Source organism: Peromyscus eremicus, chromosome 6 (genome assembly GCF_949786415.1).
Source record: "Peromyscus eremicus chromosome 6, PerEre_H2_v1, whole genome shotgun sequence".
Classification (NCBI taxonomy): domain Eukaryota; kingdom Metazoa; phylum Chordata; class Mammalia; order Rodentia; family Cricetidae; genus Peromyscus; species Peromyscus eremicus.
The window spans coordinates 63,590,064-63,607,382 of record NC_081421.1 but is presented as its reverse complement, the minus strand read 5'-3'; the positions used below and the strand labels follow the sequence as shown (position 1 = coordinate 63,607,382).

General features: G+C 54.8%; 1 protein-coding gene across 1 annotated transcript; it reads left to right on the top strand.

Moving 5' to 3' along the window:
- The first annotated feature begins 66 nt into the window (after positions 1–66).
- Positions 67–17,108, top strand: Dcst1 (DC-STAMP domain containing 1). Its single transcript, XM_059265672.1, has 16 exons — positions 67–304; positions 966–1,091; positions 1,205–1,279; positions 7,116–7,244; positions 7,748–7,887; positions 8,551–8,755; positions 8,856–8,999; positions 9,531–9,652; positions 10,058–10,215; positions 12,223–12,322; positions 12,439–12,534; positions 13,188–13,314; positions 13,476–13,592; positions 13,973–14,115; positions 14,255–14,368; positions 16,810–17,108. Exons 1-16 carry the CDS (start codon positions 217–219, stop codon positions 17,059–17,061), a joined length of 2,136 nt encoding a protein of 711 aa, XP_059121655.1. The 5' UTR covers positions 67–216; the 3' UTR covers positions 17,062–17,108.
- The last annotated feature ends 211 nt before the right edge of the window (positions 17,109–17,319 follow it).

Sequence of the window (17,319 nt, the reverse complement as noted above, 5' to 3'; positions counted from 1 at the left end):
TATAGATCCGGAATCCTTCGTCCGATTCTAAGGTTCCGCCAGGCTTATCCCACGGTGTGTCTCGGAACCTGTGACCCAGTTCTGCTGGCTCAGGGCTGGTGAGCTGAGGGACGCAGAGCGCAGTCATGGGCTGCGAGTGAAGCAAAGGACACAGGCAGCACTTTCGTTCTCTCGTCAGAATCTCACAGCCCGGGGACCTCCAGACAGACGTCTAGGATGAAAAGGGCTTCTGAGAATGGACGGAGGGACACCACACAGCATCAGAACGGAGCAGGAAAGCCACAAAGGAAACCACCCCACACGAGTGAGACAGCCAGCTCTAGACTGCCCCTGCCCAGCATCCCGCAGACTTCTCTTGTCCTCTCTCCATTTCGGGGTCCTCCAGCCTCTATCCTTCCTGCCCACCCCACAGCCCAGTCTTTTTCCTACACTCCTGTCCTCCTCTTCGGAATCCCCTATCTCTTCTCGTGAACACCAAGTCCCCGCCACCACGTTCCCCAGCATCTGATCCTCTTAAAATCTCAACCCTTAACCAGGCAGTGTGCCGCATGCCTTTAATCCTAGCACTCAGGAGGCAGAGGCGGGTGGATCTCTGAGTTCGAGGCCAGCCTGGTCTACAGAGTGAGTTCCAGGACAGCCAGGGCTACACAGAGAAACCCTATCTCAAAAACCCCTCCTCCCCAAAAAAATCTCAAACCTTGGGGCTGGAGAGATGGTTCAGTGGTTAAGAGCACTTACTCCTCTCCCAGAGGATCTGAATCCTACAGCCACATCAGGCAGCTTACCCCCCGCCTGTAACTGTAGCCCCAGGGGATCCACCTCCCTCTGACCACCTGCACACACACGGTGCACATAAACTCAGTCAGGCACACACATACGCGTGAATAAGAGTCAAGTCTTTCTAACCTTAATGAACGTCATTCAGCCAGAAGAAGAGGCTATGAGCTGAGCTGTCCCTTTTTCAGCCGTACAGAGGCTCCTACGCTGGGCTCTTCCGGTTTCCTGGAGCCGATTCCTATGGCGCCAGCCAGGGGAGTTCCCTGCCACGGCTTTGCTGCTGGGAGCAGGCACTGGTGGGCTCCTGGCCATAGGCAAGTGTGGGAGCACAAGGGCAGGGCTGAGGCAGGGCTGGGGCAGGGCTGGGGCAGGGTTGAGGCAGGGCTGGGGCCGTCAGTTAACTTTTGACTTCACCCTGTTCCTTCAGGTCTCTTTCAGCTCCTGGTGAACCCCATGAACATCTATGAGGGGCAGAAGATGGTGGCGTTGTACAGCCTGGCGAGTTAGTTGTGGGTAAAGGCCGGCCATTAGGGGCCTGGCAAGTTAGTCGTGGGTAACGGCCGGCCATTAGGGGCCTGGCAAGTTAGTCGTGGGTAAAGGCCGGCCATTAGGGGCCTGGCAAGTTAGTCGTGGGTAAAGGCTGGCCATTAGGGGCCTGGAGGAAACTGAGCTTGCCCCTTATGTGCCCCTTCAGCCTCCTCACACACTTCAGAAAAGAGAGAAGGGAGGCACAGAGGAGAGAGGATCCCAAAGTGAGAACGCCAACCCTGCCTTTAATAAGTCTTGGCAATCAGTGAGAGAGTCCCACGGCCCACACACCATAGGCCAAACCCTCCACCTTATAACCCGCTCTGTTGACCACTCTGGCACACTTCCTACTCTTGAGTACGCAGTTCCTTCCTTCCTTCCTTCCTTCCTTCCTTCCTTCCTTCCTTCCTTCCTTAGGATTCAGAAGTATACAAAGTTGACAAGCACCAGCCTTTTCGGAGATTATAGTTAAAAAAAAAAAAAAAAGAGCCAGGCACAGCTGGGTGCGGTGGCTCACACCCACAATCCCAGAACTCATAAGACTGAGGCAGGAGGATTGCCTTAATTCAAGATCAGCCTGGCCTACCCAGTATGTTCCAGGATAGTCTGGATTGCCAGAGTAATGTCCTGCCTCAAAAACTAGAAACTGTCCAACCTGCCAGTGTGAGACAGAAGCGAAGTAAGAAAACAAAGTAGGCTGTGTGGGAGGAAGGGGCCGGGCGCGACCCTAGCCCTGCCGGGGAAGACCCCTAGAGGTGACACGACCCGAGCCCTGCCGGGGAAGACCCCTAGAGGAGACGCGACCCGAGCCCTGCCGGGGAAGACCCCTAGAGGTGACACGACCCGAGCCCTGCCGGGGAAGACCCCTAGAGGAGACGCGACCCGAGCCCTGCCGGGGAAGACCCCTAGAGGAGACGCGACCAAGACCCCTAGAGGAGACGCGACCTGAGCCCTGCCGGGGAAGACCCCTAGAGGTGACGTTCCAATGGAGACATTCGCTTTGGGAGGCGCTGGGCCACAGGAAAGGGACGGCTGAGAAGGACTGTGGCTTCATCCTAGAGACAGTTTATCACCCCACAGAAAGAGTCGATGAAAGAGGAGTGTGGCAGCTCACGCCTGGAGTTCCAGGACAGCCTGGACTTTGTCTCAGAAAACTAGACAAAAGAAAAAGACACAAACAAGACAAAAAGAAAGAGAGAAAGAAAAAAGAAAAAGAAAGTGTAGCTTTAGAGTTGGAGAAATCTCATAGTTCCAGAGCTGCCAGCCCAGAGGCGTGGGTTTATAATCCCAGCACTTGGAAGGCTGAGGCAGGAGGATTGTATATTTGAGGCCAACCTGGACTATAAAGACTTTTATCTCAAAGGGCTGGAGGGTTGGTTCAGGACCTGGGTTCGATTCCCAGCACTCACAGGGCAGCTCACAACCACCTGAAACTCAACTTCCAGGGCATCTGACATGTTCTTCGAACCTCCAAAGACACTAGACACACACATGGTATACATACATGCAAGCAGAACTTAATTTTTGTTGTTGTTTGTTTGTTTATTTTTCTGAGATAAGGTTTCTCTGGGTAGCCCTGGCTGTCCTGGAACTTGCTCTGTAGACCAGGCTGGCCTCGAACTCAGAGATCCACAGCCTCCCCAGTGCTAGGATTAAAGGCGTGCGCCATCACCGCCTGGCTGCCTAGGGGTTTTTCTGTTACAAAACCCCCGCCATAACTCCAGGCATCACATCTCAATGCAGTCATCTCAAAAACTAGAGAAGGAACATCTCTTCCTCCTGCTCCTTGTTCAGGGACCAGGAAAACTTGCCAGGAGGCTTTTCACATATCTTTGGTCAGTACAGCAACGGATGTCCTTCTCAAACCCTGTCCCAGCCCAGGGCAATGGAATTAACGTCACCAGCTTATTGAACACATAAACTGGAGTCTTTGACCATAAGGCTAAGACCACAGTAAACTGTCTTCCTTCTGACCGCTGGGTTCACATATGTTCCAGAGATGACCTTTCACTCAGACATGTAGGAAGCCCCAGGCGTGATGACTAGTTAGGGCTTATTTTGAGGAGTTAAAGGGTCCTGTCTACTCCGCATCTGGACTTCAGGCTCTCATGCTTCTTAAATGTCACCTCTCCTTGCTGCTCCAGCCCACCCCTACCTCAGTCTGCCCCTTGGCCCTGGGTCCCGGAGTGAGAAGGGTTCTGCTTCCCTTCCTGCTGCCTCATTTTAAAGCATTCTCTGACAGTCTCATATACGCAGAGAATGAATTTCAGTCAGCGAACCCCCTTGCCTTCCCCGCCCCCCAGCCCTCTCCTACTGAAACCTTTTCTTCCCCAGAAGCCCCCCTCCTCCTTCGCCCGTGGCCTCCTTTTGTATGTGACCGACTGTGGCTAATGAGAATGGCGCGGTACGAAGTTATTAACGGGAGCTGGGGCAACTTTTCAGTAGCTGTACCGCCATGCCTGGCCCCTCCCCCAGCCCCCACTCCTCCCACCACACCACCCCGCACCCTCCTCCACCTCCACCTCGACAAGGCCTCAGGTAGCCCAGGCTAGGGTTGAACTCCTCCTGATCCTCTGTCACCCCTTCTCAAGGGCTGGGTGACAGGTGTGTGCCACCATACCTGGTCTCCTTTCTGCTTCTTCTGATGTCCAAAAAGAGAGACGAAGAATCAGAAGGAAAGGCACAAAATCTTTATTTATTTTATTTTATTTTATGACGGTGAGGGGGACAAGGTCTTTCGTCATCCATGCTGTTATAACTCTCCTCCAGTGCCCTCAGGGTGGCAGGCCCATTGACGGGCTCTGGGGTTCCTTGTGGTGTGAACTTTGGCAGGTTCTTTTGGCCAGACTCACATGGAGCCAACCACAGACAGGCTTTTCCCTTGAGATGTGCATCCACCCCGACCCCCCCCCCCGACCCCCCCCCCCCAGACTGCCCCTGTGGATGGAGATCTCTAGGCCTGCTGCCTTGAGGAATTGCTATGGAATGTGTAGTTACCCTCCCCCACTGCCTAGAGAGAAGAAGCTCCAGACTCTGGGATCTGCAGAGAGCAGGGCCTGGAGCAGCTGGCCTGCCACTACAGTTCCGCAGGAGCCCAGCCTGGGAGGGACGAGGCAGGGTCCCTTCCTGTGATAGTCCCTAGCGGGTCTAGGGACTGAGATGCCTGCACTAAATGCTACCTTTCACTTCCAGAACATTAACATTTCCAGTTTGTTCTTATTGATTGACGGATTGCTCTTGCAGCTCTGCCTGTCCTAGAACTAGCTATGTAGACCAGAGTGGCCATAACTCACAGAGATCTGCCTGACTCCCAAGTTCTGGTGTTAAAGGCCTGCACCACCATACCCAGCCCTTCTCTCTCTCTCTCTCTCTCTCTCTCTCTCTCTCTCTCTCTCTCTCTCTCTCTTTATTTTTATTTTATTTTATTTTATTTTATTTTTTTGGACAGGGTCTCATATATCCCAGACTGGCCTCAAACTTGATATGTAGCTGAGAATGGCCTCGAACCTTTGATTCTTCACCTCCACCTCTGAGTGCCAGGATTAAAGGCATAGACTGCCCAGGGCAGCTGCATGTCAGGCAAGCACTTTTCCACTGGCTATATCCCCAGTCCTTTTTACTTTCTGAAAGTCTCATGGAGTTGGTCAGACTGTGAACACGCTCTTTAGACCGTGTAGGCCTTAAACTTTTCTACCCTCCTGCCTCAGCCTCTTGAGTGGCTGGGGTTATAGGCCTGTGACACCAGACCCAGGTCTCTCTTCTTAGAATTATTTACCTACTCAGTGTTGGGGAGTCTAACAACCCAGCCCTGCTCTCCTTTATAAACTGGTTGGCTAGAGGAGTGAAAGACTGCTTCTGCCCTTTGTGTGACGCTAAAGGAGCTACTGGGACGTAAATCTGTCAGCTATTGTCTCTGCTGCAGCCTTCAGCCAGAAGGCCAAGACCACAGAACGGTCTCCTTCACTGCCCTGCAATGCATAGATTGGTTTAGGCAAACCCAGACTCAACCCCCAGGGGCCAGGGCAGAACCAGGCTATTGTCCTTGAACAAAATCCAAGTTGCGTTAACAAGTGAGAAGGCAGGGGAAAAGAAACTGCTGGGTGGCATCCAGGGTCTGCCACAAACCTGTATGTCTAGGTGGAGCCGTGGGGGAAGAGAGCGGCTGGCAGGGCAGAGGGCAGCAGCCACTTGAAGACCTGGGGAGAAATGGGCAGCAGCCAGGGCCCCGTGGACTGATGGGCAACCAGACTCAGTGGCGTGGGCTCACCACGGAGGTGGGAGGGCCAGTCCCTAGGGTCTCTAAAGCATGTCGAAGGGTTTGGAATCTATCCACCGGTGCAGCAGACAGACAGAGCTGCAGGAAGGAGGCCACGGACTGTTTACACTTCGATAAGATCATCTTGGCCACTGAAGTGGAAGGCAGTGAGAGAGGAGGTATGAAGACAGGTTGGAAAGTTTCAGTCCACGGGGTTGGAAAGACGGCTCGGCAGTTACGAGCCCTGGCTGTTCTCCCAGAGGACCTGGGTTCTATTCCCGGCACCCACGTTGAGCAGCTCACAACTGTTCATAACTCTTAATTCCAGGGATCCAACACCCTCTTCTGGCTTCCGTGGGTTAGGCATGCACATGGTGCACATACAGGCAAAAAAAAAAACCAACCACTCCTATACATAAAATAAAAAATAAAGGAAATTTCAGGCCAGGAGCTAGCGGTAGGGCTCGATGGTAGAACACTGACGTGGCGTGTGCAGGGCTGTACCCAAGCATTGCAACAATCGTCTGTAGCCCCAGTGATGATGGGGCCTGGGGGAGGACAGTGGAGATGGTGGGAGTCTTAAGCGGTTGGGGTTTTCTTTGGCCATCACTGGGCAAAGCCTCCATCTACACGGGGATCTTCTTGTTCCCTGACTAGCTCATGCTGTTCCTTTGTCCTGGGCGGCCATCTGTGTCTCCTAACAACAGTTACTCATCTCCCAGGCCCAGCTGACACATCATCTCCTTTGTCCAGCCTTCCCAGCCCCACCCCTCCCTGCAGAAATACCCACACCCTCCTTGGCTCCGCAGCTCTCTCCATAAGCCCCTCCCTGGTGCACTGAGCACGTCTGTCCCATGGTAGTCATTTGTTTACTTGTCTGTCTTTCTGGATTATGAGCTTCACGGAGCTCACTGGCTCCTTGCAGAGACCACATGTGCAACAGTGACTGCTGTAACCTACCAACCGCACGTGACTAAGAGCTCCCACAGGGGAAGGGTGGGGGTGTGGGTTCTGGGGGTGTCAGCATGGGGACTGTCCAGGTGGGCCCTGGCTCTTCCTCTGACCACCTTGGGCATCAGTGCCCATTTCCTCAACGTCTCCTTTGCCTGCTCTGCTCCCACACTGCCTCATGTAAATGTGCATCCTGACTGCATGTGGGAAGTGTGGGCTCCTGACTCCCACATGCACACTCATAGGCACACACAAGTGTGACCATGACTTTCCTATCCCTAACCATCTCCCCAGGACTCTCCAGAGACAGGTATACACCTGTACTCTATAAATGGCTGGTAGATGAAGAAGGAAGGAAGGGAGGGAGGGAGGGAGAGAGGGAGGGAGGGAGGGAGGGAGGGAGGGAGGGAGGGAGGGAGGAAGGAGGAAGGAAGGAAGGAAGGAAGGAAGGAAGGAAGGAAGGAGGCCTGAGAAGTGTATCAGAGCAGGTGTAAATGGAGATGAGGGCAGGGTGGATCCAGGAGTGGGCTGGGGCAGGGGGAAGTCTGGTAAATGTTAGGCTGCTTCCTTACTTCATCTTCCCACCTTCTGGATTTCCCAATAGGCTTTGGGGCCATAGCCTGGGGGACCTCCCCTCACACCCGCTGTGCCAGTGTTCTGTTGGTACCCAAGATGCTGGGCAAAGAAGGCAGACTCTTTGTCCTGGGATACGCTTTGGCTGCCATCTACAAAGGTGAGGAGTGGCTGTCCCAGAGTGCCAGCTGGTGATACCAAAGCAGTGACCCTGGGTAGATCATCCAGTGGGGACCATGTTGTTGAGAGAAAGTGTGGGGTGGTGGTGGTGGTGGTGATGGTGGCTGTGGTGGTAGTTTTGGTGGTTGTTGTTGGTGGTGGTGTGGTGTGGTGGTGGTGGTGGTAGTGGTGGTTGTGGTGGTGGTGATGGTCGTGGTGGTGGAGGTGGTGGTGGTGTGGTGTGGTGGTGGTGGGGTGTCATGTCTTACTGTTCCAACTTGCTGCATTTCCCTGAGAGTGCCTGCCCACCTCTTGGCCTCCTTAATTTATGGGGCCGAAAAGACAAGGATTGAATGAGATCTCACAGACTCGCTCAGGCCCGTCATTCCGCAGTCCTGGAAGGTGGCCTCAGGCTCGCAGGTGGTCTGCATGCAGAGAAGGCGCCGGCGTGGCTCTGAAGGCACCAGCTCTGCAGAGGGGTGATCTGCTGGGTGTCTTCTGCAGGGCCAGCAGCCAACCTGCAGTACAACATCAACGAAGTGATAGCATCCCTGGGCTGCACCGTGGAACTGCAAATCAACAACACCCGAGCGGCCTGGCGCGTCTCCACAGCCCCGTTGCGGGCTGTGTTCAAGGACCTGCTGGTCAGGACCCTGTGTAGTCCCTGTCTGTCCCCAGGACTGAGTTGGGTTGATCTGGGAACATGACCTTTGATCTATGGACTCCTAGTAGGGATGCTCCTAGAGTGTTTTGTAGCACTGTATCCACCCATTGCAGAGACCTTCCTGATCCTGAGTGCTAAAAGCCAGGAGAACATCCTATCACTGGGACATATATACCTCCACATTTCCAGATACCTTCCCCGGGCAGGACTCCAGCTATGCAGCTGAATTAGAATGTAGTGAAATTGGGGACATTGGTCTTTGAAGACCAGAGGATCAGAGAATGGGAAATTCGGGGGCAAGCAGCTAGGAGGTTGGGAATGTTGGAGAGGAGAGGACCGGGAGAGGGGAGGTCACAGGGGTATGGGAGATTAGGACTGAAGGTCTAAAGTTCAAAATTATGGAACCACTGAGCAATATGGGTGGAGGAAGGGGCCCAAGGGGAAGCTGCGGGTCTGGGAATAAGGCAGAGCAACTAGGGGGAGACAAGCTGCCAAGCCTGTGAGCTGGGGTGGACTAGAGGGAGGCTTTGTCTCAGACCTGTCTCCCTGGGAGCCTAGGGGAGAGCCCAAAGCACGGCACGAGACACACCGGAAGTAAGTCTGTAGACCCCCTCCCTGTTTCCTCCTATCTCTCCAACCCCAGGACAGCAAAGAGTCATTGAAAGCGGAGACTTGGAACATCTCTACCTCCTTTGAGGACCTGGATGCCCAGGTGAGGAGTGAGATGGGCTACTCTCCTGAGGATGCCATGGACACTCCAGGCACAGAGGCCCAAGGAGTCCCCCGAGGCCGACTCCACCTGTCCACACAGATGGTGTATGAGCTGAAGACCAAACTGCGCTGCTCTCGTGAGGAGTGTTCCTTAGGAGGGCAGGGTGGGGCAGACTTTGGGGCCAAGCTCCAGGCCGGGGCATGGGGACCCCAGACACCTCTGTCTCTTTGCTACAGATCTGGTAAATAGGGCCATAACCAGCTGTCATCGCTGGTTTGAGAAAAAGCATCAACAATGTATGCAGCGCGTCTGGGTCCCACTTCTGAACCACCTGCTCTGCCTGCCAATGAAGTTCAAGTTCTTCTGTAACATTGCCAGGGGTTAGTGGCAGGATGGGGAGGGGTCCCCAGATTAAAGGCGATGAATCCTTGGGGACCACGATAGGAGGGTAGGCAGGTATAGGGCTCTGTGGGTACCTGAGTCCACCCCCTACTGACTTCTGTGCAGTGGAGATGAGTTTCAGCTAAGCTGCGAATTCTGTCTCTCTATTGGAAAGACTGATAATAATAGTTCTCATCCCCATAAGGGTTTTGAAATTTAACGGGCTGATGCATGCCAAGTCCTAACAGAAGCGGTACCCGGAGGAACTGCTCTAGAAATGCTGGATACCGTTATTAGTATTTGGTATGGTGAAGGACAGATGCAAAAATGGGAGTGAAGCGCCGGGCAGTTTATCCCAGCGCTCCGGAGGCAGAGGCAGGCAAATCTCTGTGAGTTCGGGGCCAGCCTGGTCTCCAGAGGGAGTTCCAAGAGTGAAGCATCAGGTCTTGTTGCTGGGTGGGAGAATCCTGGGTTAGGAGAGCCTGGCCTCCAGCCCAAAGAGGCCCTGACTTGGCCCCACCGTCCATCAGTGATGGAGATTTGGTGTCACAAGCGCATCCCGGTGGAAGACAACTTTGGGCAAACCTATGACTCGCTCAACCAGTCTATTCACGGTCTCTACGGAGAGTTTTCAGCCAATATTGACATTAAGGTAGGAGGCAGAGGCGTGGGGGAGGGAGAAGAGCAGCTAGGGAGCAGGAGGGGAGGAAGGAAGGTCTCAAGGAAGAAGTCAGAAAGAAGGTGAGGTGAGAGGCCCCGGGAAGAGGTGTCTAGTGTGGGGGAGGGGAAGATGACCAGTGCTAGGGGCACCATGCCGGCCTGTGGAATGTATGTAACTGGCTTGGGGATGGAATGGACAGTCAGGCATGAGATGGTGTCAACTAATGTGGGTGCAGGGAAGCCAGACCGTCACAGAGACCGGTGAACAGGGGGAGTGACAACTCTTGGAGGTCCTGGGAGGATCAGGGGCTTAAGTAGGGTGCCATCGGAAATGTGTCCCCACGGGGCTGCGGGGTGTGGCCAGACTGCAGGCTGTGTGCACATGTTTCCTTTCCAGGAAGAGAAGCAGGCTGCAGTGGTGGGTGTCAACATGAGCTGGGAGCGTGTGAGTGTCGAGGTGCGGGACTATGTCCGCCAGCAGGAGGCCCATCTGCGGTGGGCAGTGGGACTGTTTCATGTGCTCCTGACCTGCACCTTCCTGCTGGTCTTCCACGCGTGAGCCACAAACCCCACCTGTTGCCCCTTCCTCCACCCCGGATGGGAACCCTGGTATAGGAGAGGCAGAGCCGAACCCCTAATTCGGAATCTGATTCTTATTTGCCTGTGTTTACAGTTAATGGGCATGTGGACATGTTGTGAGGAGTGCTATTACCATGTGTCTACCGCCTTTAGAAAAAGCAACCATCTTCATTATCTGCCTCCTTCCAGCATCTGTCCGAACACTGCCCCCCCCACCACCACCACACACACACTCAGCTTTGACTGTGGACTTTTTCCCTTGCCCTTCATATTCTCCTTGGCTCCGACTTTGTGCCATTTTTATCATCCAGTTTTGCTTTCATTCTCTCCGGCCTGCTGCGTTGGCAGGTCCTCTTCCTTCCATGTAGAACAAAGTCCTCAGCCCTACCCAGGCCAGCGTCTACCTGGGGCTTCCTGGCCCTCACTTCGCTCAGGTTCCCCCACTGACTTCTGGATCTCCTTCTCCTTTTCTCCACCCTCAAGTGCCTGGGCTGGGCAGGAGGTGGGCGAGGGCGGTCAGAAGGACCGCTGCTGTCTGTCCCTGTGCATCCCCAGGGCCCTGTGGAAGGACAGAGGTGAAGGAGCCATATTGCTACCCTGCAGACATTCCTGGTCTAGTTGAGGTGGTGGGAACGACACCCACCATACACAGAGGGCTCCAGGGCAATACTAGGGACTGACTATGGGGACAGGTGTGGGAGCTAAGGAGATACCACAGGGTGGTCAAGGCTCCAGAGGCTGCAGGTGGGATCTGCGGTCAAGGGAAGGTAGGGTAGTGTCTTGAGCAAGGACCTTGGCATCTGCCGTTTTGGGGGGCAGTGGCTGGGGTGCAGGGCCGAGCTGAGGACAGCTTGGCTGGGAGAGCCTGGAAATCCCTACAGGAAGGCCCTGAATGGGGGTGGGGATGGGGAGGCGGCCACAAGATGGATGAGGGTAGAGGGTGGGGGTGGGGGTGGCAGAGGCCAGGCTGGGTCAGAGGTTAGGGAGCCTGGAGAGTGAGGCAGGGCAGGAAGATGGCCCCAAATGGAAGGAAGTGAAAAGGTACAGCAGTTCTCAAAGCCAAGCTTGGGAGGGAAGGGAGGAAGCAGAGAGTCTAAAGTCTCTGCCAGGCTTTCAACCCTGGGTGAGATCACTCAGGAACAGGACAGAGCTGGGGGGGAAGGGTTGTCCCCCTGCCTAGGAAACCCAATATTGCAGTGGTAGGTCTCTCCACAAGGGGGCGCCCCAGTCTGTCTTTGCATTTCTTTGAGGCACCGCAGTGGCATTCTTTAGAAGTGGGATTTATATTTCATATTTTACAGTTTAATATATTTCTGCAATTTAACATGTTTTCACAATCAGAATTTTTCCTTAGGAAACAAGCATTATATGGGACTTTGGGAGTTACACAGAGATCACCTACATACACACGAATGTCTGCACAGACGTACAGCTCCAGGGAAGTCAGGAAGGGCAGGGATGTGCTGGAAAGACAGATGTCTGGATAGGAGTTTTGTTTGAGGTGTGCAGCGGGCAAAGCTGGAAGGCATGGTGGACACACCTTTAACAGCAGCACTCGGGAGGCAGAGGCAGGTAGAGCTCTATGAATGTCAGGCTAGCCAAGGCTACATTGTGAGACTTTGTCTCGGAAATAACAAATCAGTAAAGATGGATACAGGAGCCATACTACCCGGTGATTCCTGCAATCTGGAGGGTTTTCTGCCTCTGTGTATCTACTTCCTTCATCCTGCAAGATAAAACATCTGCCCCTAACTCACAGACTGCTCATGCTCTTCTCTGTTGACTCTTGACAGTCATAAAGGTGGACATCTTCTACACAACCAGAGGGCAGGGTGGAGCCTGCTCCTTCACACCAGGTCACCTGGCCCCGGCTTTAGACACAGGGATGCTCAGTGAACGCCAGTTGATCTGATGAGTGACTAGGTCTAAAAGAAGCCCATCGTTGGGTGTAGATGGGAGACACCCCTGTCTGTCCCTCCGTAGGTCCTTCTCTTACCTGGATAGCTACAACTGGGACATCCGCTTTGACAACATCTACATCAGCACCTACTTCTATCAAATCGATGAGCGCAGGAAGAAGCTGGTGAGGGAACTCACTCAACCCTGCCAGAGGATGCCTTACTGGGCCCTGTATGAACTTCATACCCCAGGAGAGCAAAGACCCTTAGGGTTTTTACCTATGGAGACTTTTTTTTTTAGGGCAAACAGAGTCTGTTGCCACTGAGAAAAGCAGAAAAGAGATTCCTTATCTTCCCTTTCAAGCCCTCTATCCAGGCTTCAGAAATGCGAAATGTGGTGAGACTGGATCAGGGATGATAGTACTTTGTCTGGGGATGGGCGGAGCCTTGTCTGGGGATGGGCGGAGCCTTGTCTGGGGATGGGTGGAGTCTTGTCTGGGGATGGGCAGAGCCTTGTCTGGGATGGGTGGAGCCTTGTCTGGGGATGGGTGGAGCCTTGTCTGGGGATGGGTGGAGCCTTGTCTGGGGATGGGTGGAACCTTGTCTGGGATGGGTGGAGCCTTGTCTGGGGATGGGCGGAGCCTTGTCTGGGGATGGGTGGAGCCTTGTCTGGGGATGGGTGGAGCCTTGTCTGGGGATGGGTGGAGTCTTGTCTGGGATGGGTGGAGCCTTGTCTGGGATGGGTGGAGCCTTGTCTGGGGATGGGTGGAGCCTTGTCTGGGGATGGGCAGAGCCTTGTCTGGGGATGGGTGGAGCCTTGTCTGGGATGGGTGGAGCCTTGTCTGGGGATGGGTGGAGCCTTGTCTGGGGATGGGTGGAGCCTTGTCTGGGATGGGTGGAGCCTTGTCTGGGGATGGGTGGAGTCTTGTCTGGGGATGGGTGGCACCTTGCAGGTAGGACTCTGAGGCTGGAGGGCAAAGGGCAGAGAACACTCCAAGCTCCAAGCCAGAGCAGGGGGCACCCAACCCCACCTCCCTGGGCTCCCTGCAGGCAAGGGAGCTCCTGGAGACACTGCCTATCCTGCTCCTGCTGCTGGTGCTGTGTGGGCTCGACTGGGCACTCTACTCCGTCTTCGACGCCATCCGCCGGCATTCCTTCCTGCAGTATTCCTTCCGCAGTGAGCTTGGGCCTGGGGCCCAGCCCGAGTGACAGCCCCTCCTGCAAAACCTACCTCTACCTCTTCCTCATCTGCGGCCTTCCCCTCCTCCTCCCAAGTCCAACCTCAGCCCCGTAATTACCGCTCTTACCCGAAACCCTCTCTCCCTCCACTCTGACCAGGCAGTCACAAACTGGAGGTGAAGGTTGAGGGGGACTCCATGCTGGCCAGGCTTCTTCGGAAAACCATTGGAGCCCTGAACACCACCTCGGACACAGCTGTGGAATCTAACAACATGCGTGAGTGATGCAGAAGGCTGGCATCTGTGGACTCTAGGGCAGGGTGCAACCAGGAGACAATGGGGTAGGGCCGAAGAAGATTTTGGAAAGGGAGAGAAGAGGTTTGGTATGCTCGAACTGGAAAAGGCAGAAGAGCTTGGCTCAGAGAAAACTGGTTGCCAGCCTTCGGAGGGGGTGGGGGACAGATAGTAAGTAGCTATGGTATTGACAGAGAAGCTAGCCAAGATGGAGGAGAAGAGGAGTTGGGGGGAGTGAAACTGGAAACCCACATGTACCTCCCACTGGGGTGGGGAGATCAACTCAGTGCTACCCTGTCAGGGTGAGCTGGCCCTGACCAGATTGCTGACAGCCTGCCTCCCATCCCTTCCCTTACCCCCCAGCCTGCCTGCCCCAACCCATAGGCCTGGATGCCAGGGGCTACTGGAGAGCATCACTGCCAACCATCCTGCTTGTGTGTCTCTGCCTAGTCCAAGCTTTTGGCTACAGGCTCCGGAGAGTCATTGCAGCCTTCTACTTCCCCAAGGTGAACTCTCGGACAGCTCCACCCCTACACACACACACACACACACACACACACACACACACACACACACCTCTCCCAGTCCTGTGTCCCTCCCGGCTATCACTATCATGAGGTTCTTGCTCCCCACCCAACCCCTCAGCGAGAGAAGAAGCGGGTTCTGTTCCTCTACAATGAGTTACTGAGGAAGAGGGCAGCTTTCACTAAATTGAGGAGGGCCGCCATTCTTCGCCGGGCACGTCGGCAGAGGGCTCCGGTAAGCACAGTCCGAGCGAGCCTGCCAGCTCTGGGCTGGGTCTGCAGACTCCCAGAGAAGGGGCATCTCTTTCAGTACCCTCAGCACCCTCAGTGTCCCAGGACACTTGGAGCTGAGTGGGTCTGGCGGCTGCAGGCTCCAGCTTCTGGAAGTCGAGGCTGTGTCTTTGTCTGAACCTCAGTCCTCAGCACAGCCCGAGACAAGCAGTGGCCTTTTAGGAAGTGGCAGAAAGGGGAAGGAAGTCAATCGGACTGGTCTGTTTGTAGGAAAGGAAGCAGCAGGATCAGAAAGAAGCCGCTGGCAAGCCCAGGGTGGTTCCGGAAAAGGGAGAGGAGGCAGGTGGCGGGGGCGGGGGCGGGTAGGAGGGCTCCATAAAGGAACGCGTGATCTCGGGAAGACACAGAGTCAGAACCAGGTCTGAATCCACACTTCCATAAGCTGTAGGAGCCTGTGGTCCTCACTCATGTCGAAGGATGGGGCATGAGGTCTGTGAGGCCGTTCTTCAGAGGGTAAGAAGGGTAACCGGGTGGTAAAGCAGCCTTGGGTTTAAATCCAGCTCCCTCCCTGCCATTCCACGACTGCGTGGGACCTCGAGTGCCCTTCTCAGGTGCTGGGCCTTGCTTTCTCGTTTCTGTGAGACGGCGTTAACTGCTTCATTTGTTCAGTTGTGACGATGACTGTTTCACTTCCGTGACGCTGGTATGAGAATACCATTCCACATGCGTGTCAGGTGCCACTGTATGGCACTGCACGCCTGGAGCAAACAACTTCTTCACCCGAAGGACAGGTAGTAATAGTAACAGTAAACACAGCCGGGCGGTGGTGGCGCACGCCTTTAGTCCCAGCACGCAGGAGGCACAGGCAAGTGGATCCCTGTGAGTTCAAGGCCAGCCTGGGCTACAGAGCTAGTCCAGGACAGCCAGGGCTACACAGAGAAACCCTGTTTAAAAACGAAACAATAACAACAACAAAATAACAGTAAACGATCATGCACACGCACATAGGCATGCATGCCCACCCAGGGAGGGGCACTGGGAATGGATGGAATAGACGGCATGAGCTCTGCTGCCATGCTAGTTATTTACTCCAGAACAGTCTCTTTTTGTGGGTACTAGCATTATAAGCAGAACAGTGGGGCTGGTAAGACAGCTAAGTGATAAAGGTCCCTGCCACCACGCCTGATGACCGGAGCTCAGTACCACCCAAATGCTAGAAGGAAAGGATTCCCACAAGTTGTCCTCCGACTGCCACACATGCCCCATGGCACACATAAACATGGCATCCAGGATGGGATCCCTTGACCTTGGTCCTGAAGTAAACTGAACCCGAATGGCTAGATGAGGTAGGAGGGATATGTATTCTAAGCTCAAGGAACAGGAGGTGAAAAAAAAAAAAAAATCAGAGACCCAAGGGAATGCCAAGACCAAAGGCTAAGCTAAGGAAAAGCAACACACACACACACACACACACACACACACACACACACACACACACACACGGCAGGACCTGGGAGGCAGAGCAAGACTACAAAGAAACAGGTCTTGGAGCGCTCTGAAGGCCAAGCCCAGATCTGTCAGGCAGTGGGGCCCCTAGGATTTCTTAAGCAATGGCCAGTGAAGGACTCCTGGCATCGTATGAAGAGGGTGTTTGGAAAGCGGATACCGAGCCTAATGATAGCAAACTTTATGATTTAGTTCCTGCCAGGTTTGACTGAGATCTGACTCATGAAAGACACACCATCTAAGTTTTCTTTTTTTAATATTAAAAACACTTTTATTTATTTATTGCAAACGGGTGTTTTGCCTACACACATGTGCACCTACCTCATGAGTGGCTGGTGCCCAGGGAGGCCAGGAAACCATCAGATCCCCCCGGGGGGTTACAGACAATTGTCAGCTGGGACTCAAACCCGGGCCCTCTGGGAGAGCCAGGCTGAGAGGCATCTCTCCAACCCTCCTATAAGGTGTAAGTAATCATGGTCTGTCTACCGTACTCCTAAGTCTCACTGTAAGAATCAAATTAAGCCGGGCAGTGGTGGCGCACGCCTTTAATCCCAGCACTCGGGAGACAGAACCAGGCGGATCTCTGTGAGTTCGAGGCCAGCCTGGGCTACGGAGTGAGATCCAAGACAGGCAACAAAACTACACTGAGAAACCCTGTCTCGAAAAACAAAACAAAACAAAACAAAAATCAAATTAAGCTGCTGTACAGGTGCACATGATAGTTTCTGCATTCCATCATGAAGGAAAAGGAGGCTCTTTAAGACTCACTTCCAAAGCACCCTCGCCCTCCAGGGCTCTTCTGGTTCACCCCAGCTTCCTCCAACAAGCCACTGTCAGCCAGGCCTTGGGACCTGCGACAGTAAGAGCTGCCCAGGGCTCCGGACAGCCCTTCCCGCTCAGCCCACCTGGCGTTCACCAACCCACCTCGCCTCCCAACAGCGCCACCACCTGGTGGGCACTCTGTACCGCCGGTGCCCTCTCCTGCGCCGCTTGACGCGTCGGCGCTGCGTCGTGTGCCAGGCACCGGAGACGCCCGAGTCCTACGTGTGCCCCACTCCGGACTGTCAGGCCGTGTACTGCCAGTCGTGCTGGGACGACATGCGACGGCGGTGCCCGGCGTGCACGCCCGTCGAGGAGCTCTCTTCCTCCGCCTACAGCGACAGCAACGACGACGCCGTCTATGGCGAGTGAAGAAGGGATGCTGCTCGCCTTCTTGCTCAATAAAGTGTGATGCACGCTCCTGCGGCTTGGCGCTTCGCGGGGCTCGGGGACTGGGCAACCCGGAAGCGCCGGCCCGCACAACCCTCACGAAGCCGGGCCACAGAGCCGAGGCCGGACCGCGGCGGGGAGGCGGGGAGGCGCGAGCCCCGCCGCATCCACGCCGATCCCGGTAGCCGCGGCCGGAAAGAGGCTGCGCTGGGCGGCAGGGGCGGGGCCTCGGGGGCCGCG